Source organism: Furipterus horrens, unplaced genomic scaffold (genome assembly GCF_987537825.1).
Source record: "Furipterus horrens unplaced genomic scaffold, mFurHor1.1.pri manual_scaffold_6, whole genome shotgun sequence".
NCBI classification, from domain to species: domain Eukaryota; kingdom Metazoa; phylum Chordata; class Mammalia; order Chiroptera; family Furipteridae; genus Furipterus; species Furipterus horrens.
This window is the reverse complement of record NW_028327176.1, coordinates 169,448,576-169,472,033: the sequence shown is the minus strand read 5'-3', so window position 1 is coordinate 169,472,033 and position 23,458 is coordinate 169,448,576. Positions and strand designations below refer to the sequence as shown.

At 38.4% G+C, this 23,458-nt stretch overlaps 1 protein-coding gene and 1 pseudogene across 1 annotated transcript in view; one reads left to right on the top strand and one right to left on the bottom strand.

The window, feature by feature from the left end:
- The window catches only part of LOC150007811 (uncharacterized), an 83,216-nt gene extending 63,637 nt beyond the window's left edge, over positions 1-19,579 (top strand). Inside the window, exons 3-4 of the mRNA XM_090280833.1 lie at positions 15,451-15,526; positions 19,566-19,579. Coding sequence (XP_090136959.1) covers positions 15,451-15,526; positions 19,566-19,579 — 90 coding nt within the window. The remainder of the gene's footprint in view (positions 1-15,450; positions 15,527-19,565) is intronic.
- A 1,181-nt stretch (positions 19,580-20,760) lies between these two features.
- On the bottom strand, positions 20,761-21,714 carry LOC150007810 (nuclear RNA export factor 2 pseudogene; annotated as a pseudogene).
- Positions 21,715-23,458: the final 1,744 nt, after the last annotated feature.

Here is a 23,458-nt window from a genome sequence, read left to right as displayed (position 1 = left end):
TTTAGGTCTCACCACCATCATCCCCTCATATTTTTCATTCAGTCTTCATGTGGTTGCTATAAACTTCCTACTGTTTTCCAGAGATTTAACAAATTTGACAGTTTCTGCTTTTTTAAGTAATGTTTTATTGTTTATGCTGTTACAGTTTTCCCAATGTTTCCCCTCTCACTCCTCTACCTAGCCTGACCCCCTTTCATAGTCAATCCTCACACGTTATCCGTGTCCATGGGTCCTTCATGTATGTTCTTTGACTAATCTCTTCCCCTTCTTTTAATCAGTCCCCTCATGCCTCCTCCCCTCTTACCACTGTCAGCATATTCCATGACTCTATGCCTCTGATTCTAGTTTTCTCAGTTTATTTTGTTCATTAGATTCCTCTTACATATAAGTGAGATCATATAGTATTTGTTTTTCACTGACTGGGTTATTTCACTTAGCATAATAGTCTCCAGTTCCATCCATGCTGTCACAAAAGGTAAAAATTCCTTTTCTTTCTGCTGTGTAGCACCCCATTGTGTGAATGTACCACAGCTTTTCAATTCACTCATCTGCTGATGGGCACTTAGGCTGTTTCCAGCAATTGGTTATTGTAAATAGTGCTGCTATGAACATAGAGGTGCATAGGTTCTTTTGAATAGGTGTTTTGGGATACTTAGGGTATATTCCCAGCAGTGGAATCACTGGGTCAAAAGGTAGTTCCTTTTTACATTTTTTTTAGGAAATTCCATAGTTTTCCACAGTGGCAGCACCAGTCTGCATTCCCACAAACAGTGCACTAGCATTTTCTCCATATCCTCGTCAGCTCTTATTGTTTGTTGATTTATTAATGATGTCCATTCTGACCGGTGTGAAGTGATATCTCATTGTGGTTTTAATTTGCATCTCTTTGTTGGCGAGTGATGTTGAGCATCTTTTCATACGTCCTTGTAGAAGTGTCTGTTCAGGTCCTTTGCCCATTTTTTAATTGGATCATTTCTTTTCCTGGCATTGAATCATATGATTTCTTTATATATTTTATAATTTTTTGAGATTATACCATTGTCCAGTGTATCATTGACAAATATGTTCTCCCATACAGTTGGTTCCCTTTTCATTTTGATGATAGTTTCTTTAGTCATGTAGAACTTTTTAATTTGTTGTAGCCCCATTTGTTTTTTTCCCTTGCCCTAGGAGATAGATCAGAAAAATATTGCTATGTGAGATACCTGAAATTTTACTGCCTGTGTTTTCTGCTAGGCCATATTGCATAACAAGCTTTATTTGGTAGAATTTCATGAGAGGGGAAAATCTCTAACAGCAGGCAAGCATCAGGAGACAGTGACACAGAGGTGTCACTCAGAAAAGGGAAAGGGGAAGGGAACTCACAGGGGAGGGACATCACACACAGCGTAAGTGATGTCCAGGTGATGTTACTTTGCAGCAATAGAGGGTTTCTGGGTCAGAGACCTCTGAAGACCGGCAGAAGTTTGGGGTCCTTTATAACCAGAGTTTGTCTTACCTGTGGTTAGCAGATGTTGGGTGCGATTCCATGGGTATGCGAAGCAGGCAGGCTCTGTGTAAAGGGCTAAAATAAAATCTGCTTTGATGCTACATTTAAAACAGCGAATGTGTAAAAGTTAAGTTTGGTGCCCATGGACTTCGAGCTAGTGGTCCTAGCCTGCTTGAAGAAGCAAATAACATATGAGCAATCTACAGGGACTGTCTTTAACCCATTTATAGAGCAGAATCCTTTTTATACTCAATGAGTTACTTCTCTCCTGCTATTTTGAAGATTCTCTCATTGTCCTTATATTTCAACAGTTTCAGTATAAAGTGACTTGGTGGGTCTACTTTATTTTGGTGTTTCCGTCTGGGGCAGGAGCTTGGAGATGCTTATTCTGCCATTTTGCTACTGTCACCTAATGGATACGATTTTAAGGGTTAACTTGTCATTATTTCCTCTTCCCTTTCTAAAAAGAGACAACAAGAGTGTCAGAGGTTGTTCTGAGAATTAACCAAGAAATGATATCATAAATGTGCCTGGCCCATTGTAAATATTCAATTAAAATATTATTAGTAATTATTATGCTGAAATTCAGTGTGACTTTAAATGCTGGGTATTTTAGGTCTAGAACAAACTTGAATACCAGATTGCTGTGCCATTTACTTCCTTTATTAAGGCCACTAAATGTGGTGTCATTTATTCCTCAGTAGCAGTCTCGTGTCTTTAAGAATCTAGAATGTTACTGACTGTGGGAGAAGGGGTGGGCAGGAGCAATAGGGGAAAAAGTGGGACAACTGTAATAGAAAAATAAATGAATAAATTTTTCTTAAAATCTAGAATGTTTTTCTGGTCCTTGACCAAACTGTAGATCTACAATTATATTTCATAAATATTGTAGGATCTCTATAAGAAATGATACAATGCAAACTCAATTAATGTTAGGATTTTCTAGAGCCCACTGAAAAATAAATAGAAAAGAAAATATAGATAGAAAAAAAAGGTGAAAGTAAAACCGCATATGGAAAATGCCTGCAAAAGGAGGCACGAATGCAGGATCTTCTTGGAACACTCATAGTCTCACACTGTTATTCTGCTTACTTCCCAGAAGTTAGAAGCTCAAGTGATCTGGCTGGGATCAGAACCTGCACCTCTTAAAGTTGAAATTCAGTACTTAGTAAAACTATCCACTTCTCCACATGTTATATAGATGGGTTTTTATTCCCTGGACATTCTCCCACTTATTTCTCCATGGGTCTAATGACCTACCCACTGAATACCAAAAAGATGTTGGATAAAGAATCATTGTCAAGACGTATGATTAACTTGGCTAAACGCTAACACAGTTTCGCAATGAAAACCTTCCATCTCTGCCATTCAAAACTTTGTAAAAGATGTATTCATGGTGTTTTTGCTTATGCAAAAAAATACATTTCATAATGGTCAGGTATTGTTTTCAACATATGTTTCATATCAGATACAAGAAAGGTCAAATGAAATCTAAAAAAAAAATATTGGCTGAATCTGCTAAGAATGAGTCTTCCAGCACATCTGGGAACCCCTGTAAAAAAATTAACTCAACATTCTGGACTCTGGGGATGCCCAGATTATTAACTGGTTTTGCAGAAGCACTCTGTGCAAGCCAAGACATATAAGAAATATTTTTAGACCTGAAGATCATTAAATACTGTACAGTTAGTCTACTGCATGAGAAAAACAGCAGATATTTAAATAGAGATGTCTAGTTCCATTTGGAGAAGGAAAAAAAATTATGCATTTGTTGGCGATTGCACTTGGCTAAAGTGTTATTAGAAGATTGAGTATCAGACATTTTTATTAAAAGAAAACTAAGTATCAAGAATTATAGCACGGAGCAAATTATAATCATATTGGCCTTGAATCTCAGATAGCTTCTGTATAAGGAAGCTGTACGAACATTATTCCTAGAACCTCACATAAAATCCAGTTTCAAATCTCTACTTTTTTTTCTCTTCTTGTCAAATACCCTTTTGAAGGTAAGTTTAAGAAGAAAGATGCTAAGGAATATATTGTCATGTGCAATGAGAGATATTCAAATATTTCTCTTTCCTCCACACAGTCTAGGAGTGGATGTTTTTGATTGTCTAACTTAGGTCTGGGAATCATTTCTTATATTACCCTTATATAGTACAATCACCCTAAAATTGATATATTTATCTTTTTCCTTGTACCCAGTGGCTAAATACCACTTAATCCATATTACTTCTTTTTGGCAGAACTTGATTTAAACAAAGGAATCCCTGGAGACCTTGAGAATATACTGATACCTCAGGCCCCTCTTCCCTCTCCTGGCACTGGTATTTAAGCTTCTCATTGTAATGTGTGGCCATGATTAAGAACCACTAAAAAAGCAGTGCATCTTGGGTGGAGTAACAAAATCTAGCCTTGAACTGGTTATATATAAATCCAAATGATTTATAGCATTGAACCTGAACCTAAGCAAACAGTTTCAAAGATTATTTTTTTCCCAGTTACACATTGGATTATAGTCATAAAAATAATCTGTAAGATGAAATTGGCCAATCACTAATAATTTTTTCTAATGAATATATTTGGTAGTAGAGTATAGCTTAAACAATCCTCTACATCTCTACAGAAAAAAAAAAAAAAAAGTGTGGGGCGGGGGATTGAATGGCAATGTCAGGAGCTTAACAGCAGGCCAGGTCCCAGCCTTACTGCTCCATTAGGCAGTAGTTTCTTTCACTCACTCCCAATCATTTATGGAAGCAATGACTACTTTGAGTTAATCCTACTCTAAGTCACTTCAGCGCCCTAACACTAAGAATTCAGGAGGGTTAAACACTAGCAGAAAGGAAGACACATGTCACACCACAACATTTTGTCATATGACTATCTCTTTCAATTCTAATAGCTTAAGTGGGATTTATAGTCTTTATCTTCAATTGTTTAGAGATTAATGATGTAATCACTCAGCGAATGTTTATTGAATGCCTACTATGTGTCAAGCACCCCTTTAGGACTCATGACATTTACAAGAGACCATAAAAAATGAATAAGACAATTATCTACAAGGAGGTGTTTAGAGCCATGAAAGTATATAAGGCAGGAAGGGGCAGAGCTTTGCATTTTAAACAGAGCATCAGGAAAGGTTCACTGAGAAGGTGACATCGGAGTAGATGCCTGAAGGAGATGAGAGTCATACAGCTACCTGAGCAAACAAAGTTCCAACCTATGTGCCTGAAAAGAAGTCCTTTTACTTTGGTCAATATTATTTGCACATAGATAATTCAATTAACAGAGCGAACATTTTCTGTCCAAAGATTGTCTCTTCCAGTCTCCATTCTAAGTCCATACTCCTCTTAACATGTTTGATTGTATGACTATAGATAATAACTCTTATCAATTATTGATCCCTGAGGGAGCTAACCTTGACCCTAACTCTAATGCTGTCAATTTTCCCAACAAAGAAACTAAGGCTTAAAAAAGATTACTATGTAACTTGCCCAGGGCCATTAGGACTGCTGTATTTTATTCCAGGTCTGTCTGACTCCAAAGCCATGTTTTAAGGAGTTATATCAAATTGTTTCCATTAATTCTGTTCTAAAATAAATGTAAGAAGGGATCTCTTAACCACGGTGAATATATTATAAACAACATAAATAATTTCTGACTATGTGAGCTTCTGTAAGTCATTTCACCTCTTTCAGAATCTGTTTTCCCATATATTAAACTAAGAGGCTGAACTAAGGCATCTGTTAAATCTGTTCTACCCACAAAAAACTATTATTCTGTGATATATTAACTTTGGCCACTTTAATCTTTTGAGTTCTATCAAAGCAATGATATAGTTAATAAATATGTATTGATTACCTTTCCTGAGCCAAGCATGATATGAAATTACCATACCAAAAAATAAAATAATTTTTAAGAATTTAATTATATGCCTTGGTACAGAATAGATAAAAGTTTGACCTGGATTCCAGGCAAACCAATTCTTTTTTTTTTTTTTTAATGTGTTTTATTGATTATAATATTACATTTGTGCCAATTTCCCTTCCCTCTGCTCCCCTCCACCCGGTGGCCCCCCTCCCTCCAGTTGTCCCCCCCTTTTAGATCATGACCATTAGTTGTGCATACAGTTCTTCTCAACCTCTCTCTGTCTATTCCATTCCCTCCTACCATGATCCTTAATTCCTATATCATCTCCCTCCCTCTCCCCATTCCCCCTCCCTGTTGACCTCCCCCCAATATGTTCCCCGTACCTATAGTTCTTTTTCCACTCTCGTTGCCTGTTTAGTTTGCCTTTGTTTCAATTCCCTAGCTTCTGTTGTTTCTTGTGATGCAGTTTTCATTTTAGATTTCATTGTCTTGATCCTCCTTTTTCTAAACCAGTCCCTTTAACATCTCATATAACAGTGGTTTGGATCTAATGAACTCTTTCAGTTTTATTTTATCCTGGAAACACTTTCTCTGTCCTTCTATTCTGAATGACAATTTTGCTGGATAGAGTATTCGTGGTTGTAGGTTTTGGATTTTCATTACTTTGAATATTTCTTGCCAGTCCCTTCTTGCCTGCAGGGTCTCCCTTGAGAAGTCAGCTGATAGTTTAATTGGGACCCCTTTGTACATAATTCTTTTCTTCTCTCTTGCTGCTTTTAAGATTCTCTCTTTATCTTTAATTTTTGACATTTTGATTATAATGTGTCTTGGAGTGGTTCTCCCTGGGTCCAGTTTTTTTGGAACTCTCTGTGCTTCCTGGACCTGTAAGTCTATTTCCTTCCCCAAGTCTGGGAAGTTCTCCTTTATTATATTTTCACTCAATTTTTCAAGTTCTAGTTCATCTTCCTCGCTCTCTGGCAAACCAATGATTCTTATGTTGGGCCTTTTATAGCTGTCCCAGAGGTTTCTGATCCTCTCATCGTTGCTTCCCATTTCCTCTCGCTGCATTGGTTGACTGCTTGTTCCTTCTCCATATTCCAGTTTGTTGAAATGAACTCTGGATTTTTTTTCCTCACCATCTGTCTCGTATGTGGTTTTATTCCTTTTGTTATGAGTGTTTTTCGCTTCTTTCTCATCTTTTTCCAGATCTTTTGTGAATTCTGTAAGCCACCTGATAACAATGGCCCAGAACTGAGCATCTGACAGGTTTCTTATCTGTTCATCTGTCAGGTTCTCCATCTGTTGCCTGGTGAGCTGTGCCACCGGGATTTCTATAGTTGTCTGCCTCATTTTGACAGATACGTTTTGTTTTCTTGGGCCGGCTGTAGGGGGCAGTGCCTGTGTACTCGTAATGACCCGTTCGGCAGCCTTTCTTGCTGTGCCGTGGTGCTTTGTCGTCACAATCCAGCGACCGGTGCCTGTCCGCGACCTATTTCGCAGCCCTGTGGCGCTTTCTTTGTGGGCGGGGGTCCAAGATGGATTCACACAGTTATTCCGCTAGGAGACCGGGATCCGTCCTCCCGCCCCCCTGGGCCTCACTGTTCAAGGCGATGTGGTGGCTGCTTTCCCCAGCGTTGGGGTCGCGAGCTGCCGGGGGTTCGACTGCAGCTGGGGTTGTTCTCCCTGCCGCTGTCCCAGGTGCGACCGCAAACAGCTCCGCCCCCTTTCGCTCTTACCTGCCCAAAGGGCGCCGCTGGTTTATAACTTCATATGTTGGGCTTCCATGTAGTTTTATTTTCTGGAATTTCTAGTTATCCTTTGTTTTGAAGTAGTTGTATTCCTCTCTAGTTGTAGAGGGAGACTTAGCATGTCCGTCTAAGCCTCCATCTTGGCCGGAAGTCGCCAACCAATTCTTTGTGACTAATTCGCTTTATGTTTCAACTTTCAAATGCAGACATGTGATCACTGATTATGGTGATATTATTGAAAAAAATATATAAGAAAAGGGACTCCCTAAAAACATCTAAAATGAAAAAATATTACTCCTCCCATCCACCTATTAAAGACAAAACAAAAACAAACAAACATCAAAAATGACCACATATCACCTCACTGCCTACTCACATCACTCTCTTTATTGTCTCCATAGCACTTTTCTCAACTGCCAGCATTAGAAGTAAGTGCTACAAGGCAGCACCATGTCCATCTGGCTCCCATCTACGCCTGGCCGCTAGCTGTGCCTACAATACAATAAGCTATCTACAAGTGTTTGTTGAATAAAATATATAACTGAATCAATTGCAAAACTGAGGATAACTCCAAGTGTTAAAAAACCAATACCAGTTTTCAACTGACATCTTGAAATATAACAGTAGAACTTAGACTCTAGCTCTCTTTCCTACTGAGGTAGAATATAGAAGACAACCGATTGGATAAAGATGTAACCTGGATATCTTGACTTTATGTAGACCAGAGGCTGAAACCGAAACACTTTCTGGGCCAGGCAGGAAACAGAAATAAGTAATTCAGATGGGTGGCAAATTGCCTTAAGCAATGCATAGTCACGAGAGCCAAACTGGAAAATAGCAAGAACCAACAGAAAGGCAAGTGAAATAAAGCCACAAAAGGAAGAACATTTGTCTAGTTCAGGATCACAGTCTCTTCAAGGGCTAGGAATGGTCCCTATGCTCCATGTTATATGGATGTAATAAATGTTAAACAACTAAATGAGGATAAATGTTTAGCTCACAGGGATAAAAACGTAAGACCTGTGATCTCCGATGGTATTCCTTCACTTACCCACTGGATTTTCGCTGTCCTTGTCCAAACTGCTCTCTTTATGAAGGTGGAGGTAAGTGACACCAGTTACATAGACTGTGGAATGTTGGCTATAGTGAAATAGTGTGGATGGAGTCTCATCCTGCCATGTGTGAAGTGGAGGATGGTAGCCCAGAGGCAGAGGACAGAGAAACCCACCAGCCCATGACTGCAAGTGAAGCTTCACCAGGAAGCACCCAAAGATGATACGACCTGGGTAGGTCAGAGATGCAGCAAGTTCTCCCAGAAGGACCCACGTGAGCACGACAGGTCTCCATTCTAGCTTAAGCATGGTACACCCTGGTTCCTTTAGCAGCCAGAACCTATAGACAACTGTGACCGCATTGCCCATCCTCCTAGACACCAAGTTCCAAAGCTCTGGAATTCAGGGACTCCTCCATCTTCCCTCATTGTCAGTCATTCATCAAATCTTACCAAATCATTCTGGCCGCCCTTTGCACCATCCTTTTTTTTCCATGTTTACAGCCCCCATTATGCTCTCACCAACATTCCTCTGATGCTACGTACAGTAAAGCAGCCTCCTAATCTCCTCAACTTTGGTCTTTTCTGACTCTGGTTTTTTATACAAACTGCCTAGCTCCCTCAGAGTAAAGAACGCCTTGGGGTTCAAAGTCTTCCACCATCTGGCTTCTACCAAGTTTCCAATCATTTCTCCTGTGAGCCTCCTATTCCCAGAAAATGATTCTATCAGCAGTTGCCTAAACGTGCTTCCACACTCTGAAGTGTCCCTTCCACCTTGGATACATTTTTGCTGCCTGCCCACCAAGCCAAATGTTGTCAATGCTTTCAAAACCTGCTCAACAACATTGCCCACAGTATTGCTTCCTTCTTTAAGTGTTGACAAAATTTGATAGCTATATTACATTCTTCATACTAGGTTTAAAGCTACTTATTGTAGTATCAGCTTCCCTACCACTTTGTGAATGTCTGTGTTCTGCTCCCAAATCAGAATATGAAGTCCTAGAGGTCAACAACTTTCCTTTGTATCCTTGTAACAACCAGGGCAGCATTTTGGAAGTAAGTAAATACTCCATAAATACTTGTTGGAGCCTTCCAAGAGAAACAATCAAGGAAGACTTTTCTCCCTCCTGAGTACACAAGAACTGAATTCAAATTAGTATTTGCAGGATCACCTTACATCCTGTAATAAAGCCTCACTAAAGTAGTTGGATAAGCAAATTTCATTTCCCTACATACAAAGTATTCTTGCTTGCTTTTGAACATCATGTAGCATGAGATGGAAGTCATCCGACTTCCTTGGTTAATCAGAAACAAGTATTTTGAGAATTTCTGTTTGTATTTTAAGAAGGACTAATGACTTTAGTGTACACTGCTAAAATGATTTATGGAAAGTCATATACAAATTATTATGAATAACTCAAAAGTTAATCAGGGAGAAATTTATATGTTCTGATTTATTTTTCTTATATCAGCATTTCAGGTTATTTTTAAATGTGTATATGAATCTATATTTATTTATTTTGGACCAGTGTTCTTTAAATCAGGATGAGAGGGATTGGAGAAATATGACAATAACAGTTTCCTTTCTATCAATCCTATCAGTATTGCAACTTGCTGTTAATTGTAAAATTAATACTTTGGCTCATTTCTCATGTCAGTGGAATTTTGATGACTTATTCCCAGAGCTTATCCAAAATTTCATAACATCTCACATCTCTGTAAATGTGATATTCTGATATACCCTACCTTCTAACTATTGATCTTTCTTTCCCAATTCAAATATCCCTATCTAATGTCCTAATGTTACAGTAACTTATGAAAGCACTTCTAGATTTCAAATCTATAAGGATTAAGCAATCAACAGTGACCCTCCTCCTTTCACCTTCATGCTCCAACACTTTCAATTCTAACAGGCAAGGAAATTTCCTCCCCTTTCCTTAAGGGTGCATTGGAAATAAGTTGAAAGACAATACCACATCCATGAAAAAATGATTTTCTATAATGGCTTCTCCTAAAAAAACCTGTAAGGGTTTAGATAAGTGAAGTTTCATTGACTTTGTAGAGCTCACAAGTTTAAAGGATCTCTTTTATGCATTCGTTCCAAATTGCTCTGTATGAAAAAGAGTGCAAGCACTCATTTGGTTTTTCAGGCTGCACATGCTGTCATTTACTAAATAAATAAGCTTTAATGACCCTCATTAAACTTTAATAAATCTAATTATTGTTGACGTTTTTAGTTGTGATAATGGCATAATGGTTAAACAAAATAGATCATCAGTTAGAAACACATTTCTAAAAATATTGTAGATGAAATGTCATGATGACTGAGATTTGCTTTAAAATATTCCAGCCTATAAAAGGGTTAGAGATAAATGAAATAAGATTGGAAAAATATTGCAAATTGTTAAAACTGGATGGTAACTACATAGAGGTGTATTATATTGTTTACTTTTGTGTATGCTTGAAATTTTTCATGATAAAATGTTTAAATACTCCATAATGTTCGGCTCTTATTACATTATTACCTTTTCACCCTTCTTCAATCACACTTTCAAGGTATATATTGTATTATGCATCCTTTCCTAAAAAAAGAACCGGAGTCCATTGTGGATTCAGCCAGGGGTCAAACCTCAAACTCAAGGTGCTGGTCATGTCTTCAGCCACAGGGGTCATGTGAAGACTGAGCAGGATTGACATCTGATAATGAATTTTCTCATTTTTGTGAAGCATCTAAAACTACAGGGGTCAGTTTTAAGGCATTACTTATAAATTTTTGCAGTATACACAGTTACTAATGGGTTTGCATAAACTTGTGCTGAAAATTCACGATATGTACTTTATAGACAATTGCTGTGGGTACTTTGGTGCTTGGGGATCATGAAGAATTGCATGTTCTATTGCACAATAATAACACAAAGAGTAAGAAGAAATTCTCAATGACCCTGAACTTAACAGAAGCAGCTTCAATGCGTAGAAAAATATTTCAAACAAATAATAATAAAGAATCCTGTATAAGTAAATTATAGTTAGATGTATGAAATTTGTCTGATATGAACACCACAAGGATACACGGGAATTAGAGCTCAATGTGGAAAAAATGCTTATACACAGCAGTTTTCCCAAATGGATTTATAGTTATAAAATCAATTGGGACTTTCTGAAATAAAAAATATTAGAAAGTGGCTAATAGAGAACTATTTATAGTTCTTGGGAAAATGTTAATAACTTACATCTGGAAATAATGCTTATAGTCTTCCCCAAGAATTGTCTCTCAAAACCAATTCCTTATTTCAGTGGTTGTTATCTGGCCCTTGCCTGTAATCTCCCAGGGGATTAATTCACATGCCAGAGAGAATGAGTTCTGGGGCAGAGTGATGTCAGTAAAAAGACTAAAACAGACTTCCGGCCAAGGTGGAGGTGTAGACAGACACACTGCATCTCCCTCCACAACTAAGAAGGAATACAACTACCTCAAAACTAGAAACAACCAGAAGTTCCAGAAAATCAAACTGCATGGAAGTGCAACAAACAAAGATATAAAGAAGAAATACTCATCCAGACAGGTAGGAGGGGCGTAGCTGGGGCGGAGAGGACATGGTGTGGTGGCAGCAGCAGCTGCGGCAGCAGCAGGCCAGCAGAAAGTGCAGTCACATGTTTTAAAGTCAAGAGGGACACCTGGGGAGCGTTCTCAGTTCCTCATCGGACCTAGCAGTTCACAGTCCCAGAACCAGGGAAAATCAAGCCTCGTTACTTCTGACTGTGCAGACCAGTGGAGGTTTGAGGTGGAGGCAGAAACTGCCAGTATCAGCAGAGTCTGCTTGTTTAAAGGGCCCCCATGTTCCTAGAACACCCACAGACCCACCGACTCTGGGAACGACGGCCAGGGCAGCAGCTAGAGAGGCATCAGTCCAATACATAAGTGGGAGAGGTGCCTAGAAAAGGGGCGAGTGCTGAGCAAGCGTCATTGTTCCCTCTCGGACCCCCTCCCCCACATACAGCACCACAACGTGGTGAAACAGGTCGCCCTGCACTGACGAATCCCTAAGGCTACACCCCTTACAACATAACAGGAGCAACAGCTCTACCTGGACACAGAGACAAACAAACGCAGGAGTCTGTCAGAATGAGACAGAGAAATATGGTCCAAAAGGGGGAAATGGATCAAGGTTCCAGAGGGAGAACTAAGTGATGAGGACATAGACAACCTAACAGATAAGGAGATAGACAGCCTAACAGACACAGAATTTAAAACACTGGTGATAAAGATGCTCACAGGCTTGACAGATATGCTTGAGTGTGGCAAACACATAAGAGAAGAAGTAAAGGCTATGCTAAGTGAAACAAAGGAAAATCCACACAAAACCAATGGTGAAGGGAAAGAAACTGGGGTTCACATGAATGATTTGGAACATAAGGAAGAAAAAAAGTCAAACAGTGTAGAATGAGGAAGCAAGAATTGAAAAAAAAAAGGGGAAAACTTCCCAAATTTTGTTAAGGAGATGGACATTCAGGTCTTGGAGGCATGGAGGGTCCCCAGCAAGCTGGACCCAAAGGGGACCACACCAGGACACATCATGACTGAGATGCCAAAGGTGAAAGATAAAGACCAAGTCCTGGGGGAAGCAAGAGAGAGACAGAGAGTTGCCTACAGGGGGGTGCCTATAGGACCATCAGCTGATTTCTCAGAGGACACTTTGCAGGCAGGAAAGAACTGGCAAGCAGTATTCAATGTGATGAAAGGCAACCTGCAACCTGGATTACTTTATCCAGCAAAGCTATCATTTGGAATGGAAGGGCAGACGAAGTGCTTTCCAGACAAGGTGAAGCTAAAGGAGTTCATTATCACCAAGCCATTATTATATGAAATGTCAAAGGGGTTACTTAAGAAAAAGAAGATCAAAACTATGAACACTAAAATGACAACAAACTCACACCTATCAACAACTGAATCTAAAAAATAAAAACAAAATCCAACTAAGCAAACCAGAATAGGAACAGAATCATAGGTATGGGGATCATTTGGAGAGTTATCAGCTGAGAGGGGGGAGGGGGAGAAATGGGGATACAGTGCAGAGATTAAGAAGCATAATCAGTTGGTACAAAATAGACAGGGGGAAGTTAAGAACACTATAGGAAAGGGTGAAGCCAAAGAACCTATATGCATGACCCATGGACATGAACTAAGGGGGGGTGGGATTGCATAAGGGAAGGGGGATACTGAGCAGAGGGGAGCAAAGAGGGAAAAATTGGAATTACTGTAACAATATAATCAATAAAATATACTTTAAAAAAAAGACTAAAACATTTTGTAAGGAACAGATGAAGGGAAGAGGGCCAGCTAACCTGGGAACAGGAGGCTAAGATGACACAGAATAGCTACTTTTAAATATTTGAGATACTATTTTATAAAAGTGAAAGTAGATCCATTTTATGTAGAATTAGTGAAGGAAGTTTCAAGGATCCAGATTTCAGTTAAACTTACAAAGAGCTTTCCATCAATTTGGAGCAATACTTCAGTGAAATGGACAAATACTTTGAAGAAATTTATACTTAGCCTACTTAGTGAAGTTTGAGAGACATTTTTCAGACTGCTCATAATGTCATACACAGAATGGTTCTAGTCTACACATTGTTTTACCTTTTCTTGAGATTTACATTTCAATGATAATTTTTACCACAGTTTTGCTTCTAAAAGCATCTTTCCTATAAAGTAAGAATATATTACATTACCAGAAAATTTCACTAATAAAATATAGACCACTTATTTATGTGTGAAATATTTCATGTGTTTATCTAATATTTTAGCAGACCCCAATTTTTTTTTTAATTGCAGTAAGAACATTTAACATAAAATTTATCTTTTTAACAAATGTGTAAATGCACAATACAATTAATGTCAACTACAGGGACAATGTTGTTCAGCAGATCTCTAGAACTTAATCTTCTTGGGTAATTGAAACTTGACACTTACTGAATAGCAACTCTTTGCTTCCTCCTCCCACAGCCCTGCTTCCATGTGTTTGAGGACTTTAGATGGCTTTATGTCTTATCGTCCGGTATCTGTCCTTCTGTGTCTGGTTCATTTCACTTAGGAGAATGTCCTCAAGGTTTATCCATGTTCTTGTAAATGGTAGGGCTTCTTTTTATAAGGCAGAAAAATATTTTATTGCATGTATCTACTACATTATCTCTATTCATTCATGTGTCCATACTCATTTAGGTAGTTTCTTCACCTTAGCTATTTTGAGTAACGCTGCAATGAACAGGGCAGTGCAACTAACTCTTCGATTTTCTGACTTCCACACATTTGCTGATACTGGTTCACAACAAGAGAAAGAGTTTGTGCCAAATTGTAAATTGATGTACTGCTTCCTGCATCAATAGAGACTTGTTACAGAAAAACAAGTCAATAGAACTAAACAGTGTTCTTAGTGACATCTTTGAGTACTTTGCGATGGACAGAATTTGTCCATTAAATAATAAGTACTAGAGACTTCATAGTAATCAAATTATCACAGTATAAAGCATATTTAAATGGAATGTCCTGTTTAAAAGTAAGATTTATATTTTCCTGATTGAGAATATGTTTGAAAGTCACACATCACAACAGTATAAACTTGAAAAAGAAAGAGTCATTGCTGTTCCCTGGAACTAACTGTAAGAAATCTACTAGAAGGATGTGCACTCGGCAGAACCTATAGGTTGAATAAATAATGCATGTTGCCTATATGCATGTGCCACTATTTAAAAATATAGATTATGTTATGATTGTAAAATAAAAATTCATTTTAAAGTGCTACTGAATTAAGATTAGCTCTTCCTTAATATATATTTTTCCAAACATATATACTAAAAGTACCATTTTCGTTAGGTAGAAATCCAAGATACTATTTTTTACATGATGAGTGTTCTTCCACTAATAAGTTTGTTAATTGTTCAGGGCTTCTTCATGCAGCTGCGCAGTTTGAGGATTGCAAAAATCATTGGGTAAGGGTGGAAGTGGGGGCTGGACCCCGCCCACCACGTGCTTACCCAGCCATGAGCCCTGGCAGTAAAACTGCGTCAAGCCTAAGGTGACCAACCATCCCCATTTGCCCAGGACTAAAAATCCTACAGCCTGAGAAACCCTTCAGTGCTTGTCAGAGTGCGATGGTTGGTCACCTAATCAGGGCACAGATGTGCCATGTGTGCTAGCATCATCTTTGGAATCTTGCCAATAGAACTATACTCCTGAAACAGCTGTAATCATCAAGCCATTTTTACATTACTTCTTTTCTCCTTATGTTTTCAAGGTGAAAGAGCCATGTAACCATGCCAACATCCTGACCAAGCCTGATCCAAGAAATTTCTGGACTAATGATGATTCAGGTACTATTGGGGAAATGCACTCTGGGCTGGGGTGTACAGAAAGTATTCTGTAGCAAAGTGCAACACAAAGAAAAGGTTTAAGAGGAATTTTTGGTTTTACTTGTTTATAACTAGTCCAACACTTGAATATGCCTCACAATTATTTTTTGAATAATAGAAGACCCTTTATGATATCTTTTTTACTCTCAGTAATACATATATAGCATCAAGTGCAGCTTTCTGAATTTTGAAATAATTCCCGCGTTGGCGGGAGGGGGTGGAGAAACAGAGAAATGAGTCCATTTCCTGGAGCAGGTGACAGAGGAACAGGATAAGGAGGGCAAATACACTGGTCCCAGTTTGTCTCCCAGGGGAAGGAAGGCATTAAAAACCCTAAGGCAAGTCATCCTTCAGAATGCTTCGTGGAGGGCAGGTATGACTTATTCCATTAATACTGGTGTATAAATCTAATCAGAATCAGAGGACTGCCACTTCCTAAGATCAGAGAATATGCTTCAGGTTATATAATAACACTCAGACAGGGCAGGACATGTTCTTACAGGAAATAGAAGACATCTTTTCATTCTTTTTCACAAGCATATTGAGCCATAAGGCCTAATTGCACCAAGTAAAGACATTGGAAATGAAAAGGGAAGGTTAAGCAAAAGGGCCAAAAATAATTAAAAGAGGGCTACTAGCATTTTCACCCTTTCTAATTAAATGGAGGACCGGTGGTGACACCTAGTATTTGTATTAAGCCTCAGAGTTTTACAAAATGCATTCACAAATTCTAATTTAGTGTTTGTGGCAACTCTGTGAAGGACGGGGGTCAGGTTGTCCTCCCTCTCCCTGAGTGAGAGATGAGATCAGAAGCTGAAAAAGGTTAGCTGACTTCTTTCAAACTCATGACTAGAAAATACCAGGCCAAGGAGGGGGACGGAGAGGCTGTGTGCCCAGTTCTATATTTCACTTCCTAGGAAGAAGACACAGCGTGGGCTAAATTTGTGCTTTAATCTTTTCTTCATAAAAGAGACCATGCCTATTAGCAGAAGCATGAGGGGTTCAGGAGGGGAATGAAAAACTCTCTAATGCTTTTTTTTTCCCCAAAGATCAGGATTATGGTCTAACATTATTATCAATTTCATCTGTCACCAAAATTGTTCTGTTTTATTTTATGTCTTTTGAAGGAAGATAAATAAACATGAAAGTGAACTGGCCTATTTATGCCATCATTTGGGTCCATTAGTAGAACAACCGCAGAATAAACAAGCCGTCCACTGGCTAAGACTGCTATTAAGAGCTACAGCACATATATTGTGAAAAAATCATGTAGTAAAAGCACTACAATTAAAAAATAAATGATTCTGGAAGTAACAAGAATGGAATGGGAGGGGAATGTGTACAGGACAGGGCCAGAAAATGATGCTCAAGCACTTTTCAGAGCTGGAGAAATGGTTACAAGAAACACGAATGCAGAGCAAGTGGAGGAAGATAAACAGGAGTACCTCAGATCTACTCATTTTAAAGACTTTTTAAAAATTATTTTTGTGTTATCAATGGTGTTATAAAGATACAGTTTCCCTGCTGAAGCAGCTCATCTAACAAAGATCCTCCTAGACTAGGGTTTATGCCCAGTGACTCTTTCAGTGGGGTAGGGGCCAGTAATTCAAGCAATTATTGATATCGGAGTATTAAAATCTCCACCTATGGTGGCAAAATTATTTTTTGCTTCTTTCAATTAGGCCAATTTTCGCTTTATATATTTTGAAGCTCTGATATAAAGCACATATCCTTTTTTAATTGCTATGATTTGCTGATGAAGTGATTATTTATCATTATAATGTCCCTCTTTATCTTGGTACAAGTCTTTGTTTGAAATCTACTTTGTCTACTATTAATCTAGCCAAGCCAGCCTTCTTATGCCTACTTTTCACATGGTGTATCTTTTTAATCCATTCACTTTCAACCTATCTGTGTCTTGTACTTAAAGTGCTTCTCTTACAAACCTCATATAGTTGGGTTTTCCTTTCAATCCTATCTGACAATCTGTTTATTATTTGGAATGTTTAGACCACTCACTCTTAATGTCATAGTTGACCTCATTAGATAAAACTATACCATCTTGCTGTTTATTTTCCTCATGTCCCTTCTCTTCTTTGTTTGCCTGTTCTTTCTTTCCCAACTTCTCTAAGATTATTTAAATATTTTTTTAGAAATCAATATTAATGGATCTATTGACTTAGTGGTGGCTTTAGGGATTACAGTGAATAGCATAAGTTTTCATAGACCATTGTAGAAATCTGAAACAGCATAGGTCCATTTTCCTGATCCCCCCTTCCATTCTTTACACTATGGTTATCAAAAATAGTACTTCTACATATGAAATAAAGCCTACAGTACAATGCATTTCAAGAAAAACAAGAACTACATCTTTATATTTACTGTGATGTTTACCACTTATGATATTTTTCATTTCTTCTTAAAGATCCAAGTTTCCTTCAGGGATAATTTTCCTTTAGCCTGGAAAAGCTTTTTTTCACATTTCTTACAATTGCAATGATTCCCTGACAATGATATCTCTTAGTTCTCTTTTATCTTCATGATATGTCTTTGTGAGGGAAAATATTTTATTCTGGAAAGATAATGTTTTCTAGATATGGTATTCTAAGTATTCTTTTTTCTTTCATAAGTTTAAAGATTTGGGTCTATGGTCTTCTGATCTTTATAGTTTCTAAGAAATCAGTGATTGTTTAAATTATTGTTACCCTGAATGTGATGTGTTATCATTCACTGACTGTTTTGATTTTTTTAAATGTTTGGTTTTTATCAGTTTGACTATAACGTGTCTAGACTAGGATCTATGTTTCTTAAGATACACACTCTTAGGCCCTGGCTGCTGTGGCTCAATGGATTGAGCGTCGGCCTGCGAGCCAAGTGTCGCTGGTTCGATTCCCAGTCGGGGCACATGACTAGGTTGCACAACAGGTCCCCAGTTGGGGGCATGAGTGAGAGGCAACCACACAGTGATGTTTCTCTCCCTCTCTCTCTCTCCGTTCTCCTCTCTCTAAAAATAAAATAAATAAACAAACAAATAAATAAATAAAGTATTTAAAAAAAAAAAGACATACCCTTAAAAAAAAAAAAAAAAAGATACACACTCTTAAGGTTAAGAACTTAAACATTCTTCTAGTCTATTTGTAGTTTTCTTAGCATTTGAATCTAAGGGATACAGTTGTTTCTGCTGTGTTTTCTACACTGCAGTGTGCCTTTTCTCCTTCAGCCTATCAGCACTCCAACTAAAACTTCCTAAAGCCTTCCATTCTGTTCAGTGTAAACACAAGCTAAGGCAACTCCACAGCCACCTTTCTGCAACATGCAAATTCATGAACCTGTAAATGGATTCTTTACAAAGGCAACATTCTAGTCACAGTATGAATTTTATTATGGTACCCTTTTCAATTCCTGAAATAATTGTGATAAAATAATTCTATCATTTCCCAGGGAAGATATATTTCAGTAAATGGAATATTTCCACTCATGGCCAGCACCATCAGAAAGTATTTTATTTATTAAATAGAATATATAGTCCCTTGATACATAGATTAAGGAGAGTTAAATATTAGAGGGAACTCATCCACTTTTTTTGATAGAAGTATAACTTAAATTTTAAAATTATTTTGTTTTGATGTAAGGAATTATTGAGGGTTAGCTTACCCCAAAATCTGGTAAGCTTGCCTAGCTCTTCATACTCACTGTCTTTTTGCATCAACTACCAGAGGATGGGACTGGCAGGCTCAGTTGCCATATGTAGCTACTGAAAGTTGGAGAAACACAAATAATTTTTTAGAAAGCTTTTTGAAACATATGTAAATGTAGCATATGTTTATCATAGGGAAGATGGAAAATAGAAAAAGAAAGAAAATTAATCACCCACAATCCTACCAACCATACTTTTTTTAAAAATTGTATTTGACTCTCTCATGCATTCCCAACATCTGTTTTGACAATAAGCAAACAGGCTGCACAAGTTTAGGCTCTTTCCTATTGTCTTTGTTTTTAGGCTTTGAAACATGAGTTGTTTGTTTTTGCACACCTTTGTTTTCTATTGCTGGTCCTAGAGTGGCCTGTAACATCCTCTCAAATTAGAATTTCAGGGTAGGGTGAATTTCCCCATACTTTCAGAATGTATGTTTTTCCCAGTACTATTATTGGTGACACAGTAAATATTCTTTGCTTAGAGGAAGTAAGATAATAAAGTCGTTAAACAATAAGCTTTCTTTTGCAAGGGCCATGATTTTAACTAGGCACTCATATTGCTGGGTGAAAATATAAGTCCTTGATGTCTTCCCTGGGCTTTTACTTGAAGTCTCCTTTTAATAAGAGCATGCAATTGTAACATTGGGATATTAAAAATGTCTAGATTTCTTCAAGAAAAAATTAAAGAAAAAGAATCACTCTTGTACAAAAGATTTCCCAGAGAGGAAATTTAGTTTTCCCTGACATTTTCAGGATTATGCATTGTTTCTTTATATTTTCTAGTCATTTCATTATATTTTAAAATGTATCCCAAATTTCTGGAAATGTAGAAATTATTGTAAAATGATATATTTGTATTTATTCAGGAGCAGTAATAGTTTGTGTATGAAATATAGAAATAAAATGATTCAATGTGAAGGCATATGAACCACAGAAATATTTTATATAAGAGGAAGGACTTCATTATATGTATTTTTTTAAGTGAGAAGACATGATTTCCAGATTTTTTAAAAAGCAATAATGATCTTATATTTATATCTAAAAAACAATTGCTTCATCTCTCAAAGTATGGCATTATCTAACCAAAAATAAATTTAAAAAGGTAAATTGCTTAAATGGAAACTTTCTGTCTGATACGTGATGGCCAGTGTAGACTTTGCTTCTTGCTATTAGAGATAAACCATTTAGTAAAAATCTATGGATCCACGAAAACCTTTTTTTTTTTTTAAATGTAACTCTTTAATATGAAAATAAACAAGGATCAGGAATGGGGAAAACATAGAACAACTGGCAGGCTTCAAGGTAAACATTGGCTTCCTGGTCAGTCAGCCTCCAACCTTAGGCGCGGATGTGGCCTCATGTTGGGGGAAAAATATAACAAATATGATGAGAATGAAAATGCAAACACCTATGGGTGCCTTTCCCTGGCTTTGTTTACAAGAGCCTAAGTTACTGCATGAAGGCCTCATCAGGTATCTTGTCGTTTATTTCCGAGACCACTAGAGGCTCATCTGAGATAGGCTGAAGGAAACCTGCCGCATTTCTTGCTGCTCCTGAGAAAGTGTGGGCTTAGAGCTGCAAGAGGGTGTAGGTACCTGGGTGGACAATGCACTGAGTCTTCTTGGGGGTGAGATCCCTCACAAACAGCTCATCATTCGTGATGAACGTACTGGAATTCCTGGCAGGGGTAGCAATGAAGGTCTGGGTGAAGGCACACACAGAACCCTGAGACCTTGTTTTCACTTCCTTGAACACCTTGTTAACACAAGAGAAGATTATGCTTTCTGACCGGAACCACATGTCCAAGACAAAGAAGCTAAGGTCATGCTGAGTTTTGGGCAACACACAGAGTGAGCACACAATGTCACATTTTGTATGTTTCAGCAGCTGAAAATGCAGTTTGGGACCTCGAGGTTTTTCATCTTCCTGTTATTTCTGAAGTAGTCAAACAAGCTACTTGGGTCTGGATCTCTGGGGTTGGAGGGAATGGTCAGGAAGAAGCAGGCCTCAGTGTGATAAGCACCAAGGAGACTCTGTCTCCAGAGTCATAGATCAAGTAATGTTGCTGCAGAAATTGCAGAATTTGAGTCTTCACGAAATCAGATCCTTTATACCTTTTTTATAGGACTTTATTAAGTAGAGTCTGTCAATGTCAATGGTAATTGGTGGGGTAAATCCTGGCCATCCAAGTATAACTAGTTGGGGAGGCATTTCCTGATGTCACATACGTGGGTGGATTGCTCTGCGAAGGTGCAATACAATGGGTTCTCTTCCAGCCACAGCTTTTTGAGCTTCGGGTTTTTGATCTTCCCTAAATCCTGAGTGGAGTTAGGCTCATTCTTGGAGAGGTTCAGGATCTTGGTTGTGGGGACAATCTGCATAATATCAGCCAGGCTACCTAGCTGGAACAATCTGTTGTGCAAGTTCAAGGACAACAAGTCAGGGAAATTCATTTTGACGATCTGCAGGGTTGGTAGTCATAAAGTTTCTTCTATTCAGGGTTATATCAATATCATGGCCCACCAAGTGTGGGTCATAACAGAGCAACTGGAGGTCAAGAGCTTTCTGGGAGACATCATACAATTTGATCATAGTCAGGTTTGGCTGTCCTGTTTTCTTCTTGCTCCAATTTATCCCACACAGAGTAAGGTACAGCAGAAGTATTGAGAGTGATAGATATCATTTTGTTCTTCTCATCACAAATCTTATAGCTGACATTCATCGATGCAGAAGCAGAACTAGCATCCTAGACAAAAAAATTGGGCCCTGTGTTGCACATAGTGAAAGTCCACTGGAGTGAAGGGGACACTACAGTGGCTCTGGATTGAATTTGTTGGCCATGTCTTGTCATACTGTCTTCCACAGGGAACTCTGCTCTTGAACCAACTCAAGTGGGTTCCATCTTGTGTGTTCTCCCCCATTTCTCTCCTGAGATGCTTTTGAATTACTCCATGGAGTAAAATGGATTCAGCCTTCATTATGCCATTTCACTCTCCTCTTGTCATGTCCCATGATACATGCAGTGTGTCTTATTTGGTACCTCTGGACACCCCTCATCTCCACATTTCCATCATCCTTCTGGAAGTGTGAAGACTGAAGCTCTCATCCACTACATTGATAACAAGAGTGCCTCTTGCCAAATTACCTCAAAAAGAACTCCAGCCTTTCTTGCTTCCTTGAGGTGAACCTCATCATCGCTGTCTTCTTCATTTCTGTGTGTCCCATATTCCTTTAATGAAAGATTGCGTTTTTGTTGTTGCTGTCTATTGAACAAATTTGGAAATGCTGACTTCCAGGAACTTTCATGACAGGGGCCACAAGATGGTCCACGGAAGTCTTTTAAGGGGACTGATCTCATTTTCTGAGGTCCTAACTACTAACACAATGGCTATCTCAGAATAAAAGTCTTCTTACCCAAGTGAAAATAGTGCTTCCAATGGGAGCAGAGATGGACGTAGCCTTAGGAACACATAGGGCACAATCTTAAGAAGTCTATCATCATGCTGCTTTTGACTTCCCCCACTTCCCCATCTCACTTTCCAAAATTAGACTTGGTATTCATTCCCCTTCTCTCAGATCAGGTAGCCCCAACCAGCCTCAGTGTGCTGAACCGCATCTCCTTTAGTCGACTGAGCTCGCTTCAGAGCTCACCGTGGCCATTTGGCCATGCTTCCCAGTGAGCCCTGGTGGAACAGCAGTGCCTGCCTGACAGTTTTCCATCTGCTATGGTTAGGGCCGTGAACCCTTGAGCAAGGCCGCCTGAGCTTGCCACCAACTTCAGTGCTTATTCTCTGTGTGACTTTGGACAAATGATTTCACCCTTCTGTGCCTCCATGTCTTTCATCTGCAAAAATTAAATATTAATAATAGGTCATAGAGGTTTGCGAGGGTCAAAGAAGATAATACATACTAGTAAAAGTACCTAGTACTATACATATGTAGCATATAGTTACTGGTCAATTTATGTTAGCTCTTCTTACTTGGAGAAAGAATTATGCCATTTATACAAACCTGAATATATCCCCCTGCTCTCTTATAAGGATTACGAAATATGGGTTGAAAAAATAATATTTTATTTTGCCATTACTGTTACTATTTCATATTTTGCTGGATCTATAGCTTGTTTTCTTCTCCCTGAACCACGAAGCTCATCATTCACTGTCTGTTGTCTCAGACCCCAGACTGATAAGCATCTTT